This window comes from Vulpes vulpes, chromosome 14, assembly GCF_048418805.1.
Source record: "Vulpes vulpes isolate BD-2025 chromosome 14, VulVul3, whole genome shotgun sequence".
Taxonomy (NCBI): domain Eukaryota; kingdom Metazoa; phylum Chordata; class Mammalia; order Carnivora; family Canidae; genus Vulpes; species Vulpes vulpes.
In genome coordinates, this window is record NC_132793.1 from 23,331,058 (window position 1) to 23,349,026 (window position 17,969).

A 17,969-nucleotide genomic window follows, 5' to 3' on the forward strand; every position below is an offset into this window, starting at 1 on the left:
TCCAACACTTGATACTGTCAAATTGTTTATTTATTTATTTTTGTCAAATTGTTTAATATTTACCAATTAGATGATGCGAAATGGCATTTTTTATTTAATTTGCATTCCTCTGGTTATTAGTAATGTTGAGTGTCTTCTCATGTTTATTGGCAAAAAAAAAAAAAAAAGTATCAATGTTTCTATAGCTGAAATAGGCTGTAAACTTCATGAAAACAGAATAGTTTTTGACTTTATTTACTGCTCTATTCCTAATATCCAAATCCATTTCAGGCATGGAGTTAGGTACTCAATAAATTATTTTTGACTGAAGTGAAGAGTTAACAGATGTCCTAAACTCCCTGTCTCGAGGATAGAAATAGGCCTATCAAAGCTAAAGCATTGGGATAATGATATTAGGATATCATTAGTTTGATGATGGTGCAGACCAGTACTTCCCAAAATGACTTCTGTGTCAAATGCTTTCTGGAGTTGCAGATGTTAACAAAGTTAAAAGGCTTCTCTTTTAGCCTGCTAATATGGTGAATTACATTGATTGCTTTTTAAATGTCCAATCAGCTTTGCTTTCTAGGGATAAATCCCAGTTGGTCGTGATTTATTGTCCTTTTAAAATATTGCTGGATTTGATGTTAATATTTGTTAATGTTAAGGATTTTTACATCTATATTCATGAAACTATGGTTCTATAATTTTAATCTCTTCTGATGACTTTGGTTTTGATATCAGTAATATTTGCCTTATAGAAAGAACTAGGAAGTGTTCTTCCCTCTTGTTTTTTTGGAAGAGTTTATGTAGATGTAGTATCATTTCTTTAGATGTTTGATAGAAACATTGAGGGGATCCCTGGGTGGTTTAGTGGTTTAGCACCTACCTTCGGCCCAGGGGGTGTGATCTTGGAGTTCCGGGATGGAGTCCCACATCGGGCTCCCTGTATGGAGCCTGCTTCTCCCTCTGCCTGTGTCTCTGCCCCTCTCTGCCTTTCTCTGTCTCTCATGCATAAATAAATAAAATCTTAAAAAAAAAAAAAAAAAACATTGAGTGATGTTTGGTGATGCCATTGAGTGTGTTTTCTTTGGAGAAAGGTTTGTTTTGTTTTGTTTTGTTTTTACCACATTAAAGAAACCCCATTTCTTTAATAGTATAGGACTATTCATGTTATTTATTCTAGGAAGTTTTGGTAGTTTGTGTTTTTCTCAAGGAATTTGTCTATTTGCTCTAGTAATTGAATTTGTTGTCCTAAAGGTATTCATAATCATCCCTTTATTATTCTGTGAATATCTTTTGGATATGTTGTGATACCTTCTCTGGTTCTTGATGCTGCTAATTTTTTTTAAAGATTTTATTTACTTATTTGAGACTGAGAATGAGAAAGAGAGAGTAGGAGAAGGGGAAGGATCAAAGGGAGAAGCAGACTCCCTACTGAGTGCGAGCCAGATATGGAGATGCTTAACTGACAGAGCCACCTACTTGCCCTGATTCCACTAATTTTTATCTTCTCTTTTTTTCTTTTCTTCCTTGATCAGTTCTATTAGCGTTTTATTAATTTTACTGGTATTACTAAGGAACCAGCCTTGGCTTCTTTGATTTTCTGTTTCCAATTTTATTGATCTCTGTTTTTTATTATATCTCTGCCTGCTTTTAGGTTTAATTTGCTCTTCTTTTTTAGTGTCTTACTGTGGGTTTTGTTTAAATAGGCTTCTAATGCTGATTTATTCCCATGTAAATATATTTATTTTTCAGTTGTTATGTGTTTATTTTCCCCTATATGAGCTTTACTTTAAAAGCCTTGAAAACATAACAGACCTCAAATTAGCAAAGAAAAAACCTTAATTACAATTAGAGACATAACCCTTTAATTTATTCTGGGTACTTCTGCCTAGAGACACTGTTGTTTTGACTGTAGAATGTATTGAGAAATGAGCATTATATAGTACTGGATATAGTATATTTTTGGTGACTTTGAACCTTAATAATACAGTACAGATTTACTAAAATTCTAGATTGTTTTTTCTTCAGTTGGTATCATATTCTCAGTTTGTGCATGTTTTTTAGTCTGCATATTTGAGTTTGTAATTTTCTATCATTTTACGAAAAAAATAAGCTGCTATAAGCCTTTTGTGGATGGGCTCATTTATTTAATTGTATCCTTAAGGAAATATTTTGAAAGTCCTTAGAAATGCTTCCTTACTTTAGCACTAAGTTGGTCTTCAGACCTACAATTTAACTCTTAAAAGAATTTATTTTTCACTTTTAGGCTTATTTTTAGGAAGGCAAAGTACACATAGTAAAATATACAAATCTTAAGTACACAGTGAAAAAATTAAAACCATTACTCAAATCACGTTCCTAAGAAGTCTTAGTGCTTTGAGGAATAGTAGAAAGCTGATCCTTTTACTATATTTTGCATTCATTAAAAACCCTTATTTGTAAACTCTTAATCAGCAAACTATAAAACTAGGGAAAATATGGAAAAAAATGACTCTTTCCCCAAGGTATAAAAAAGACAATGGATAGTAGTGCTTCTCAGGTAACATTGAAGGATTGAGGGGTTTTTTTTTTTGGTTTGTTTGATTTGGTCAGAAGAATGGGTAATTTTAAATATAAAGGGGTTTCAGATTATAAAGAGTTAATGTGAATGATGCTGAATAGTGGCTTATAGGCTCAAATGTGATAAAGTTTGAATTAAAGTAGATATTTTCATTGAAATACTAGAAAAATCTTTTTGACATTTTGATGCTGAATCTTAAAATGTGAAAGTTGTGTAAAGTCTGTGAATGGTTAGCTTTAAGAAAGAAATAATCTATGTTGGTTTAGCTATTAAATTTGCCTAGAGACAGGTTTGGGCTCATCCTCTTAGTTGAACAAATATAAGATGTTGTGACCTACATCTGATAGCACTAGAACATCCACTTGGTCATATCTTGAGTTTGTTTTTGTTTTTGTTTTTTTGTTTTTTTGTCTAGAAGATTAAGATTGCGGCTCTGCGCATGTATACTAGCTGTGTGGAGAAAACTGACTTCGAGGAATTCTTTCTAAGTAAGTTAACTGTTTTTGATGGTTCTAAAAAGGAAAATGAACCTACTTTTCAAGGGGTGCCTGGCTGGCTCAGTAGATAGAGCATGTGACTCGATCTTGGGGTTGTAAGTTGAGCCCCATGTTGGGTGTAGAGATTACTTAAAAATAAAATCTTAAAAAAAAAGAATCTATTTTTCTTTTTTATGACTGTATCTTAGTAGGATAGGTTTTGAGTCACTAGTGAAACAGTTTTTCCTGTACAAAGTGTGTAATAAAAGCTGCTTATTTTTCTCTTTTAATAGAATAAACAACGGCAAAAGAACTCTATAAATAAGACATTTTTAACAAGTTTGAAAAAAGAGGAAACCTAAAAATTTGTCCAGTACTTTGACATTTTTTCCACACATGCATCTTTTTACATACGAATACTCATAGTAAACAAATCCTGTTTATATTCTGGATGTTTTACTTAGCATTTTGACATGAAGTGAACTTTTATGCCAATCATTCCTCTTTTATTTCTAGTTTTTAATTATTTTTGGTTAGTTCTGGCATATGCGTAATGATTGTTTTCTTTCTGTTGAAGGACAGTTGGGTCAAAAGGTATATATATATATATATACACACACACACACATATATATATATATACACATATACATATACATATACATATACATATACATATACATATACATATACATATATATATAGTTTTTTATTTATATCCCATTGATAAATTGTTTTCCAAAAGGGTTTTACTGGTTTAGACCACCATTATCAATTGATTACATAAATATAGTATTTATTTTGAAGCTATAAACTGCTTAGTTATAAATAAAGTTAGTTAAAGCAGGTACTTGTGAAGTAATTAGGAAAGTTGAAGCTGTTTCCAATTCCACAGATTTTGGAAAATAATGTGTGCTGTGCACATCTGTGGTAACAGCCATTATCCTGCAAGCAACAAACACTTAACTGTATATCTTGACATTTTTCATGGAGAGCAAATATTTATATGGAATTATGTTAAACAAGGAAGATAGCTAGTTGCAGTTTGGATTATTTAATAGCTATTTTGGTTTTTAAAAACCAAATGCAAGTTGTTTTGGTGATTTTACAATTTCAGCAAATTGATGTTATGTTAGGAACTTAAAATACCCTACTGACTTATAATCCTGATTTAGTGTCTACCTTCTGTTTCTTATTTATTCATAGTGACAAAAGAAAACTTTGTTTGTTTTTAATCTCTAAAAACTCCTCATATTACGACAAATTGGTCTGAAAGGAGAAAATATTCTTTATCTACTTTATGAAGAAACTATTCATATTAGAAGCTGGATTTTTAAGTGATTTCTGGATTACATATATGTCCCTCAAGTACTTTTCATCAGATCTTTTTAAAACCTCATCCTCAGATATCTATTTAATATTTGATTCCATAAATAACTCATGAATTTATAATTATTTTGAAATGTTTACTAGTTCTCTTTGTCTTAGTCCTCATTTTTGAAGATCCTTGAGTTAGTATTATAGATTGATTAATGAGGTTATTATTACATATTTAAGGTAACATATGTTTCAATTTATAAGCTTTTGTAAGCTACTTAAAAATACAAATTTATAAAAATTATTATTACCATTATATGCTAATAATTCACATTTACATGGTATGCTTTTACACTGTCTCATTAGAAGTTGTAGAACCTTATAGGGTAGGAAGGCTTGTATTCTTATTTTCATTTCAGAAATAGTTGAAATTTAAGAGACTAAGTAACCCAAAGTTGCTTAGCTAAGGCTTGATCATATGTTGTCTGGCTTAAAGGCCAGGAATTTTTCCACTATAACATATTGCTTATGAATGAATGTAACTGCAAATTAGAAATTATAATTCATTTTAATATTTTTTGTATGTTATTGCTTTTAAATGAGAACTACCTCTAGGAGATACTCTATTATTATAAAGTGATATATATATATATATATATTAGAGTTATGTACACCTCAATATTAGACTTATAGCTTGTTCATTTGTATTATGCTCCATTGTGGTCCATCTTTGTCATTTGTGGGTAGATTACATTTTAAAATCAAACAAAGTGGTTCTGAACTGTGGGTAGTGAATAAAAAAGGGAGCCAATCTGAAAAATACCATTTGAAGGCAGAGAAATATCTACAAAATAATGAGACTTTCTTGCATCTTCCAAAAAAAAAAAAAAAGATTCTAAAGAGTAGGCCAGACAGATTTGGGGTAAAAGAAGAGAATATATACATTGTTTCCCAAGATTACACCTTTAAAGTGGCTGTTGCTCCCTTGGAGTTTTGGTATTTTAGGGCTTGACTTTTAGAGTTCAGAGCATTCAGTAACTTTTTAAAAGGATATAGAGGTTTAGGAGCTCAGCATTCTCATCCTTACTCTTCCAACAAAAGTGAAGCCAGTGTTAATTTATGAAGGTGTATAAGAATGAGTTTTTTACTCACAGTGTGCTTGTGAGTAAAAAATAGGCCTGTAGTCTCTTGGATAGGCCCCCATAAAATGCCCAAGTTATAGACTATCATCTCAGAGCTCAAAGGTCTTGATCCAGAGACCTAAACCTTGGGGACTCTGACTGGTGAGATACCTTCACAGCTAGCCTTCTGTTGTTTCCAAGATGTTCTGATGTGGTGTATGTCATTTGTAGCATCAGTGAGGATACCCTCTGTGAGCCTGCAGTGGCTTGCTAACTGGGGTTTTTTGGAGATGAGTTTTGTTATGAGGAGCACTTTGGAACAGATGAAGCCAATCAATAAAGTTTGTGTTTAATTCTATACTGAAATTCCATACTGTCTAAAAACTGCTTTGTCTTTAGCTCTTAATACTTTTAGACTTAATACTTTGGAGAGGAGCCTCCTTAATGAATAAGTTCTGAGTCAGTGATTGAGGTTCATCATTTTATTGACATAGTCTTAAATAGTGAGCTATTTAAGATATTTTTAAACCCTAGTGTTTAAATAATTCACACTGAGAAACAACAATAGTAAATATTTATTGAGTACTTATTAAATATTAACTATTTTACTAAACATTTTACAAGCCATATCTCATTTAATCCTCACAAATACCTATAAGGTAGGTTCTCTTACTCTCCCCATTTTTACAGAGAAGACAGCTGAGGCACTGAGAAAGCTAAATAATTTTACCTAGAGTCACTTAGCAAGTAAGAGATAACAGTCAAGATTTTGAATCGAAAAGTCTGACCCCAGAGCCTGTATTAAACAAACAACTGTATTGATACTACCGCTCCATAACAGTGATGAATTACTTAATTTTTATCCAATGAAAGTACCTAGCCTCAGAAAATAATGCACTGAGCATGTATTGGTACAAGAGTGTGATCTTGACAAAAGACAATAATGGATTTTAACTTAGAAGTGTTTAAACATGGTTCATTGAGCTAAAGATCTGCTGTGTTTTTGCAATGCTCATGGTCAGACATTCAGTGGTCTTGTTTCTTAGGCCTTCACTCTGTGGGTTTCTGTTCTGATCCCAGTGGGTACAGGGAATCAAAATGCCAGTTCTTTTCCCATCGTTAGCCCTGAGCCGACCCCCAGAATGGAAAATTGTGACCCAGGTCCAACTGCTGGCCTGTCTGTCTGTCTGTGCTTTCCAGCCCAAGAATTGATTCCCTCTCGGAGAAAATTGGAAAGGCTCCTGGAGGCTGCTGAGAAGCTTTGATGTAGAGGTAGCAATTGAACAGATTGTCCTTTAGAAGCAGCCAATTTTCATTTTCCAGATTGAAAGACAGACTTCCAAGAAAACTTTTCTTTTTAATGTTTTGTTCTAGCATCCAAAAAAGACCCAACTTCAGATCTGGGCTTGAGAGTTTCTCATGGCTATTCTTGTTCTAGGTGGAGAGTGGTTGGCCCACTCTCAGATGGCATGTGTCTTAATAGCTGTATGGTTGGCCAGGCCAGCCTTCACCTCCCTCCTGCTGGGTTCCAAGAGGAAGTCCACTTGACAACTGCTGGGCACCTCCCAGTAAGCTCACCAGAGTATTTTGGTGTCATTTTGTGACAGACCTGGACTTAAACTCCAGCCCAACCACTAGCTTGTTATATTGTGGCTGCCCTCAAGTTACTTAGCCTTTTTGAGCCTGTTTCCTCATCTCTAAACTGAGGATTATAATGCCTCCCTTCGGGGTTAAAGTGAGGACTAAGTGAGATAATGTATTGATGTGACTAGCAGTGGACCTGGCAGGAAATATGGGTCCTTAGAGAATGTTAGTTTCTGATATATTAGTATTAGAGAAGCAGTTAGTGATTAAGACTGAAGTGCCTAGGAGCAAGCAGATCTGAATTTGATCCTAGATGTTTCATTTTATAGCTGTGTGAGCTTGGGCAATTGTCGTGATCTCTCTGAGAGTCCCATTTTCTCACCTGTCATTGAGGTTATTATTAATACCCACCTCATAGGCCTGTTGGTAAGATTCATTGAGCTCGTGCATGTAAGCATCAGTTACAGTGTCTCACACAAAGTAAGCCCTCAAGGAATTAGAGTTCTTTATTATTATTGGTGATGTTAGTGTTCTTCTTCACAGAGTTCTGCTCTGTGTTTTCTCTCCTAGTGGCCCCAGTTTGTCATCATTTAGTACATTGTATATTTCATTGTTTACTGCAGGGTAGGACAGATTCTACCCAAAGGGCCCAAATTGATCACTGATAGTCACTTTTCTTTGTCCTCTTGCACCAGCTTTTCTTTCTGTTATGTGATAGAAGGGTAAATTCAGTGGGGGGGCCCTCGTCTAGCCAGAGGCATTTTGTAGCCATCTGAGAATTGGGAGATATGGATGTCTAAGCATTGACCTGAGTTTTAATATCTTAAGGTTTTGTCATTCTTGGGGGGAGATGAATGGCCTTTCATTAGATGTAATATGCTTTCTTATTCATCTGCAGCTTCCTAGAGCCCCCATTTTTTCTCTTGGTCATTTATTTTGGGTGAATCATTCAGCATACCCATGTTCATAGTACACTTGAGTTGCCTTAAAGAAGGAAGGCGGGAAAAAGAAACTAGAACTTAGACTTCTCAGTAGAGTTCCAGTGAAAGACACCTATACTTAAGTGGGGTAGGTAAAGTAGTATCTGCCTACCTTTCCAGATGAATTTGAAACCAGAAAGGGAAAATAGCATGTGAGTTGGAAGGAACCATACAGATCATCTAGGCCACATTATACAAAGTGAGAAAACCAAGCATCTGAGAAGAAAAGCGATATGCTGAAGGCCACACAGCAAAGTGGTACCAGGGCTGTAACTGGAAGGCATTCAATACCTTTCTTCAGGATTAAAGTGAGGATTATGCATTCTGACTGTATTCAATGCTCTTTCAGTCTGTCATTTTGTCCTGTGGTTCCTCTGGCCCTCTCATGGTCGCATAATCAGAGAGCTCTGTAACTGCCAAATATTTGAGTTGAATAGACTCCTACCAATATTTAATATATAGTCAGTATTCCTTCTCTAAACCCTCACATATTTATACTTTATTGTTATTTTCTAGGATGTCAGATGCCTGACACATTCAATTCATGGTTTCTTATAACTCTACTTCATGTCTGGTAAGTGAGCAATTTAAATGAAGTCACCAAATGTTTGTTTTTTTTTTTTTTAATACTGCTGACTTGTAAGGTATAGCCTTCAGCAGGGCTGATTATGTAAAATGGCAGTTGTTTAGGCATTAAAAACTGTTCCTTTCATTTTAATAACTAGTGTCTTAAAGCACATTTTTATTAAAGGTCAAAGCATAGTCCCAGAAAGAAACTAGTATTTGTAGGCTTTTCTCAAAGAACACCTAACCTAGTGAACAATGCTATCAGTATCTCTAAGAGACTCTCTGAGCTCAGATGGAAAGTTCTCTCCCTTGGCTGTTTTAGGAAAGTTCACATTTACGTAAAAGTGGTTTGAATTGTGAGAATCCGTGGTCATTTTCATTGCTGGTCATCAGAAACCTATAACAAATTACAGCACTGACATTTACGCCTGTACCTCTAAAATGTGCATACAGGTTAGATTCATGCCAGGTTTGTTGCATGTAAAAATATTTAACACCTTAAACAGTATATTTTTTCTTCAGCTGCAAATTAAGTAGCCAAAAAAAAAATCAATTTTTCATCTAATGTTACACACAGTATTAAAGGTTAGAAGGATATAGGAGAGACATTGAAGTGGGGGCTGGGGAATGCATTTATTGAACTGCCAGATCTCGGGAAAGTAAATTCTAGAGAACTAAGTTTACTACTTTGACCATAGTGAGTATCTGAGGAACGTGGGGAATGGTTGCTCTGTCAAAAGGACCCTTGTTTGAGACTGCCTTCAGCTGAGCTTTGCATCACAGGACAGACTACTATATAAAGACTTTTTGGTTTTGATCACCTCTGAAATATTTCTCCTTCTGAACTCTCATAGACACTGAGATTGGCTAAGGGGCATAAGATGGCAACTTATTTTATGTTATTTTGTCTAAGCGGGTACTTCCTTGAGTGCACACTATGTCCTGGGCAGTTTGCTGGGAGCTAACAGTGGTTCTCAAGAAGCTCACAGTCTAATGAGGGAGATAAGACATTTACAATAGTGATAAGTCAAAATGGCTAAATTCTCTAATAAATCTGAGTAAGTAGTGCCTTTGGGATCACAGAGGAAGCCACAACTATCAAAACCTTTACTAGTTCTGTCTATTCTTTGAAATGTACCATGTCTTTTAGGCAGCTGAGAAGGCAGGCTACCTTTTTTCTGAATGGTGAAGGTTAAGAAAAGGTTTAGGGAGGGAAGCTGGATATACTGAGAGGAAAACCACTTTTTCAAAAGGAGAGGACTGCAGAGGTGGCACTGCAGAATTACTCACTGGAAAGGTGGGAGGGTTGAGAGGAGGCTAGGCTGTTCCCAGAGGAGCTCAAAGATAATATTCAGAGTTTGTATGAAAGACTCTTTATTACCCATATAGCTAGAGGTATCAGAGTGTTAGAGGGAGTGGATGGCAAAATAAAATATATAATCCTTGTGACCACATCCCAAGGTCAATCCCTGAGTAATAGTGGGCAAGAGAACCTTGAAACTACTTATAGTTCTTTCAAGATAGACACCATTTCCAAACATGCCTGCTGTGCCTTCCTTGCTGAGGTTGGTTTTAATTTCTCAGAGGAGTGGGGAGTACTGCTACCAGTTAAGTAGGGGGAGGGAGGCTGTCTGCTTCAGATCTACACTTGGTCTCCCCCCCCCCCCCCCCATTCCTCTTTAGTTGTTATGATCTGCAGGCTTTGGTGGAATGAATCAATAGCTTTTCAGTTTGAACCAGCAAATTCTTATTGAGAACTCACTGTAGTTAAGGACTGTGGGGCTTTGGAGAGAAGGGTTTGACATGCGGTGCACCTTAAGAAACTTAATCTAGCAAATACCAGGCTGAAAGTACAATTGCCTGTAATGGATGACAGTGAAAGAAGTGCTGTGCCCAGGGTACAAACAGATACTATAGGTATGACTAAAACCAAATTTGGTGTTGGGGGCATGGAGAAGAGTATTGGATAAAGAGTGGCTCTGTGGTAGAAGTGACATTGAGATGTACCATGAAGGATGAGTAGAATTTCTGTCAGAGAAAAGGAGGGCATTCTAGGTTGAGGGAATATCAGGAGCAAAAGACAGAACATATGTGCAAGGACATGGAGTATTTGAGGACAGCCACTTGTCTGAAGTGTCTAAAGCAGGTTTATGGAGGAATTTAATGGTCAGGGTTGCCATAAATGCAGTTTGGTGCCCAACTGTGCTATCATCCTCCAAGAATTGGGGAAACTTTCTCTTCTAAGCAATAGGGGTATTAGGAGTAATGGATCCACTCCAAATCTATGGAGAAGCTATGTTCTTCCTGCCTTCTTCTCTTAGCCTCACACTCCAGGAGGATAACTGCGGGGTAGCCAAATCCAGTATTATGGGACTAAGTCGACTTGCTAGAGATGTGTAGGGTTGAAATAACTCCTGTAGGTGGTAGTATGAGGGAGAAGTAGAAAGGCTTAGAAAGCAGTTATAAAAGAATCCTCCTCACCCCTCAAGAAAAAAAATAACCCCTAATAAACAGAATACCCTGGCAGTGGACTTTGCAGAAAGCTTGCTTGGGCTCCCAAGGGTGATTGCTCCCTATTGGCTCTTAGAATAGGGACAGGATTTCTCACATCCTTTTAGTTCCCTGGGGGAGGTGTTGATGATTCCCTTATCCTGTCTGCTTTCACCAGTTCTCAAGTTTTTCTGGGTAGTTCCAGTTTCTAGAGGGCCCTTATCAGTTGTGTATTCATGTGAGCCTGCAGCTGCAATGACCATGTGTCCTTTGTCTTTGCTGAACAAGATTAGTTTTGACTGTGGTTGCTGAAAAATTGTTAAGAAAGGTTGCTGTCTGGCTTCCCTGAATCCAAATGTGGACTTAATAAAGGCAGGCCTCCTCCTCTGTTCCCTGTCCTGGACAATGGCACTGCAATACATTCAGGCGTCCACATCAGAAATCCTTTTATTTGGTCTCAAACTTTTTTTTACCATGACCCACAGTAAAAAATAAATTATACTTTGCAACCCAGAACTCACACATATCTGATATTACAGTTTTGAAAAACTTATCCCTACCAATGTCAGATAATCTGATATTTTCCATTCCATTTGAATTCACTTTAAAGAAAAATTTAAGATGTTACCCATTTAATTGATTTTACTGGGTTATAAGCAGCAGTACCTGGAAACTGGTCTTGGGCCTCCAATTTCCATCTTCATATGCCATTGGTCTTCTCAATACAAATTGAATCAGCACACACACACACACACACACACACTCCTTAATTATTCTCCATTATTCTCGGGACAAAGTATGTTTGTTAGCATGGCATTCATACCCCACTAAATATGCCACCTCTGCTAGTCTCGTATGGTGCTATTGTAGGTACCACTATCATCACCACTTTCTCCTCTGCAAGATAATACAATATTAAATAATAGAAATATCAAGTCTTCTGTACAAAGTTTTCTTCTGTCCTGAAAGCCCTTCTTCCTCCTCTCCACCTGACAAACTCCTGTTTTTCATTCAGTATCCAACTCAGATATTATTTCTCTTTGAAGCCTTCCCTACCCTTTGAGGGCAAGAGTTAGTTCCTCTTCTATGTTCTCTTAGAATTTTAGACACCTTGGTCATACAAACATTATTATGTTTTATTGTATCAGTCTTCTTTGTGGATGGTGTATTTATTGAGAGCAAGAATTACTTTTATTATCTTTTCAGAAAGATTTGAGAATGGGGTATTACTTTCCTCAGTTCCATGTCTTACTCTTAGTTTGTATCAATAATTGTTCATTAAGTAACTGATAGCTCCAGGTTTGACTTGGGCCCCACAGCATTTGGAAAGGTCCTGGTGTTGTCTTTTGGTTGGGTGAGAATGACAGAGCTCTGCTCCTACTTAAGTTTCTCTGGTAGTTACATGTATGTAGCTGGAATTTATGTTGGCTTTTAATTTTTTTTTTTAATTTTTATTTATTTATGATAGTCACAGAGAGACAGAGAGAGAGGCAGAGACATAGGCAGAGGGAGAAACAGGCTCCATGCACTGGGAGCCTGATGTGGGATTCGATCCCGGGTCTCCAGGATCGCGCCCTGGGCCAAAGGCAAGCGCCAAACCACTGCGCCACCCAGGGATCCCCTATGTTGGCTTTAATAGATTTGTTAGAGACTTCTCTTGTAGTCATGGAATACTAATACCTTCTAGATGAAGAAGTTAATTTTAGAAAACGGAATTGGATAAATAAAATTAGAATATGCCTATGATGGAGATGGAATGCAGAGAGTAAATTGCAGTTTGTATTTTTAAATTTAATTTTATTTATTTAATTTTTATTTTGTTTATTTATTTATTTAATTTCATTTTTAAATAATCTGTATACCCAATATGGGGTTTGAACTTACAACCCAGAGATTAAGAGTCACATGCAACATGGACTGAGCCAGCCAGGTGCCCCTGCAGTTTGTATTTTTAAAAATTATTTTAAAGCCAGGTGTATCATAAATATAATAATTACTAAGCCTTTTACTATATTTTCTTTTATTTATTTTACATATATTTTCTCACACATTCTTACAGCTACTTTATTTTTATTTCACATATGAGGAATCAGCAGCTTAGAGAAGTCAGAGAACTTGCCCAAACAACTAGTTAGTACATGGTGGAGAGGAAATTCAAAGTATAAGTCTGGGTAGCTCAAAGTATTAAGTTGCTTTCCTCATTGGTAATTAAAACTACCAAAGTAATAATTAATTGCTTATTAATACTAATATTTAATTAATTTACTTTTAAAATAAACATTTATTAATGCTATTTATTATTTGAAGTACCTGCTTATTCTTAAACATAAATCTGTAAATTGTAGAGGCTCCAGCTGGTCTGATCTGTGGAGCATGTGACTCTTGATCTCGGGGTTTTGGGTTTGAAGGCTACATTGTGTGTAGAGATGATTTAAATATAAAGCATTGCAGGTGTAGGGGTCTAGTGGTTTAATCTTCTTACCAGCTGAGCCCTTTTTAAAAATGAAATTTTAGGGGTGCCTGGTTGGCTCAGTTGGTTGAGTGTCTGCCTTCAGTTTAGGTCATAATCCCAGGGTCCTGAGATTGGACCCCAATGTTGAGGCACTCTGCTCAGCAGGGAGCCTGCTTTTCCCTCTGCTTACATCTGCTGCTCCTCTTGCTTGTGCCCTCTCTCTTTGTCAAATAAATAAATAAAATCTTTTTTAAAAATGAAATTTTATGTTCAGTTACCATGTACGAATAGATAAAGAATTGCTACTTGGGTTGAGGAAGTGGGAATGACCTCACTTCAGATCTTTACAATGTGCCCACTGGTAAGGGACCCTTACATAATTCTGTGGAAACTCAGACCACAGCTTAAAAACAACAGATCTAGAGACGCCTGGGTGGCTCAGCTGGTTCAGTGACTTACTCTAGATTTCAGCTCAGGTCACGATCTCAGGATCATGAGATTGAGCCCTGCATCTGGCTCTACACTTAGCGTGGAGTCAGCTTGGGAGTCTGTTTCCCTCGCTCTCTGCCCCTCCCCCCTGTTCTCTCTCTCCCTCTCTCTCTCAAGTAAATAAATAAATATTTTTAAAAAGATAAAAAATAAAACACATCTAGTTCAACCCCCTCATTTTACAATTGGGGAGATGATTTTGATGATTTTAAGGAATTTGTCACAGGCCTCTTCATCTGTAATGGAGGATCTGAGACTCAGACTCAAATTCAAAGCTAACTGTTCCTTCTGCAGTACTTCGAGTGTCTCCTTTTGGTGGTCATGGGGATGGGGGTTTCTTCCCATGAATATGAACAGCATAGCACTGATCATCAACTATATGGAACTGTCTATGTTCTGGAAGAGGCAACAAGTAAGTAGACCTGAAAACAGTAGAGGGTGGTAAGTGCTATGTATAGCAGACATGCAGATCTTATGGAAGCACAAGGGGAAGGGGGACTGCCTGGAGATGGTCAAAGGAAGCAGTTGCATTGGCCTTCTGGGGTCTAAAACCAGAGCACATGGGGTGTTAAGGAGTTTTTAGGAGGATAAGAGGTAATTATAAACTACTTTTTAAGACATTCCAAGTGATTAAGAAAGATGATCACTAGAGGGAGAAACAGGACAGAGGGGAAACTTTTTTTTTTTCTTTTTTTTTTTTAAGAGGGGGAAACACTGGAACATTTTTGTAAGTCTGGGGGAAGAAGCCTCTGGGAAAGTAGAGAAGGAAGTAACTTGTGCAGGTAGGAAGGGGTTGGAAAACAGACTGGTCCCAGTCTCAGTCCAGCCAGAGGACACCCTGGCAGATTCTCCTGGCCTTTGCAAGAGGCTCTTTAGAACCGCCACAGCAGTTTTGATGTAGCTGTAGGGCTTTCAAGCTCTCGCTGGATTCCAGCAGCTCCAGACCTGCTATATATGGTAAGCCCTGGCCATGTACACATCCTTTCTCTCTCTCCCCCATCCAGTCACTCTGTTCATTCACGCATGTAGCTTTTTGGACAAACCAAAGGCCTATGCAGCATCATTTTATCAACATTGCATAACCTAAAAGTACTGGTACATGCTACCCAGGAGCTTGTTCTCTATAGTGGATCTGACAGGCGGGCCACAGGGGCCAGGTGTAGTTCTTAGAGGAGGCTCACTGTCAGGTGAGATGGCTTCAGGAAGTGCTTCACCCCACTTGTCTGTCCACAGACTGTCCTGTGGCCCCCACATTCCGCACATAAAGGTTAGGCTTCATGGGGAGGGAGTTTAGGAAACTAAGTGGAGATAGCCATGTACACAGCCCCAGGAAAGGGTAGGCATGCCAGCTCACAAATAAATAAACTTATTCATTAGCACACTGCTGAGACTTGAGTGTGGGCATGTAGACTCTGCTTCCTTGGCCTCAGCTGGTGGCAGAGTAAGGGAAACAAGCTATGTGAAAGCCCCTTTTGGGATTCCTTCATAGCAGCCGGAGTGACAGACCTACCTTAAATGCCCACTAGTTTTCATTGAAGTCAAAATCAGATCCTCTCTGAGCAGCTTTATAAACTAGCATTAGGGAGAAACAAGGCCAAAACACAACTGGCATTGTCAGAAGGCCCAAACAGAACAAGCGGGACAGGATACTCAGAACTGCCAATACATGGCAGGAGGTCAGCGTCAAGAATAACAAGAATTTTTCCCTCCCAGATTTAGGCAGAGAGGAGGAAAGCATGATTAGGACTCTTGTTCCTTTGAACTCTGCAGGCAGTGTTCCTGTCTTCCTCCTTGTCTGATGTAGGAGGAAGAGGCTCTAGCTGTCACAGAATGGGGGAACATGCTGATACCGACACTGCCCAGGGAGATATTAAGCCTTAGGGGAAAGAGAGGGAGTTCAGGCTTCATTCCAGCTCTGCTCTTTTCCATTGGGCAACTTAGGTTTTTAAAGTAATTATGAACTACATTTTAAGGCTTTCCTGGTGATTAAGAAAGGTGGTCACTAAAGGGAGAAACAAGATGGAGAGGAAACATTTTTTATTTTAAGATGGGGAAACACTGCAACATTTTTATAAGCCTAGAGGACGAAGCCTCTTTACTTCCTTCTCTTCTTTCCTCATAGCATCAGGGTTTTTGTTGTTTTGTTTTTGTTTTTGTGAAATGGGAACAGTTATAGTTGATGAAAGAGAGAGTGAATGCAAATGCATTTTCAAGTGACGAGTCTGTTACTGGAGGATGTCATAAACGGCAGTAATCACTATTATTATTTGCCATACGGTAAAATTTATATTTAGCCCTTTGTTTATTGAGACTCCTAGTGAGTGAGTATTTTTCCCTTTTCCCCCACCTCTGTGCTTTCCTTTTAGTGATAGTTGGGAGCCAAGGCTAGGGCTTGACCACTCCTTTTTTTTTCTTTACTTTGCTAGCTGGGTTATTTGCTTTCCTTATATGTAAAGAAGATCAGTATTATTTATGAGCCACTGGAATCACTGAGACACAAGGATAGTACTGTGAAGCTTAAAACCTCAATAATAAATTGTGGGTTTAAGAACATCATCAAACTTGGGAGGGGTAACTGGAATTGCTCCTAAACAGTAGTTTACATACAGACTTAAGTCTATACTCAGAGTAGGTGCTTAGTCAATACTTGTTAAAGGAATGATTAATTTCATTAATTAATACAAGAATATTTTTATTGCTAGGTTCTTTCTTTGTAAAAAAAAATTTTATTTTTTATTTTTTTTTTTAAATTTTAAAGATTTTATTTATTCATGAGAGACACAGAGAGGAGAACATAGGCAGAGGGAGAAGCAGGCTTCTTGCGGAAAGCCCGATGTGGGACTTGATCCCAGGACCCCAGGATCACAACCTGAGCCAAAGGCAGACACTCAATCCCTGAGCTATGGAGGTACCCCTGTAAAAATATTTAAAAAAATAGTCTATTTTTAGGGCAGCTTTAGGTTTGAGTGGAAGATTATTTCTTTTTAAAGTTTACTTTGCATTCATAAAGGCAGTTCTTACTACGTTTTAGCAGGAAAGTATCGCCCCTTTCCCTCCACCATTTCTCCCAGGACAGAGCTCTGAAATGATAAATCAGTAGTAAAATGTAACTGACTTCTCAATACTTAAACATTTATTATGAGGAATGCATCCATAATGTAAATTGAAGTAGAGCTATCCCATTCTGTTATATAAACCTAGTGTTCTCAGTTGTTGTGGAATATAGTTTACTTAGTGACTCACACATGATTGTTGACAGTTGGGTTTGTTTCGTAGTGGGTACTGGGATATTCAGATCTTTTTTGCTTTTGTTTACCATTTTGAACTTGTTTCATTCATTTTCTTTTTACCTGCCAATGTACTTTAAGCTTTTCAGGATGATTCAGGAGGTTCTGATAACTCTTAGTTACACTTTGCCAGGCTATCTTTTTTGAGTTGTGCTGAGTGTGTTCTCCTCACTATTAAGTCTCAGTTGCTGTGCTATTTTTTGTGTGTTTGTTTTCAATATATTTTTAGTTTTTCTTTCCTGTTAGGTGGCCAGCAGTTACTTTTGGTTGTTGTAGGTATGCTTGCCTCAAGTTAGCCAGTCTTTCCCCTTATGATATGCTTTTTCTAATGTGATGCTAGTTTTGAAACTGTTATTACCCTTGTGAAGATTAAATGGAAAGCAGAGTAAATGGATTCTGTAAGATTTGTACTAGTCATTACAGGAAGCAGAAAAACAGTATAACTCTGGGATCAGATGATCAGGGTTCAGATCTTACCCTTTACTAGGTTTGTAACTCTAGGCAAGTTACTTCTCTACGACTCAGTTTCCTCAATTATAAAGTGTGGACAGTAGGAATACCTGGACTACACCAGAAGATAAAGCTTTTATATAGAGCTTTTTCAAGAAAATGAAAAGGCAAACTACTGAATGGGAGAAGATATTCACAAATGATATATCTGA

At 37.2% G+C, this 17,969-nt stretch overlaps 1 protein-coding gene across 8 annotated transcripts in view; it reads left to right on the forward strand.

Moving 5' to 3' along the window:
* The window catches only part of UQCC1 (ubiquinol-cytochrome c reductase complex assembly factor 1), a 99,147-nt gene that overhangs the window by 32,215 nt on the left and 48,963 nt on the right, over positions 1-17,969 (forward strand). For all 8 annotated transcript variants that reach the window (XM_026009823.2, XM_072736033.1, XM_072736031.1 and 5 more), the window contains 2 exons: positions 2,961-3,033; positions 8,539-8,596. In XM_026009823.2, the coding sequence (XP_025865608.1) occupies positions 2,961-3,033; positions 8,539-8,596 (131 nt within the window). The remainder of the gene's footprint in view (positions 1-2,960; positions 3,034-8,538; positions 8,597-17,969) is intronic.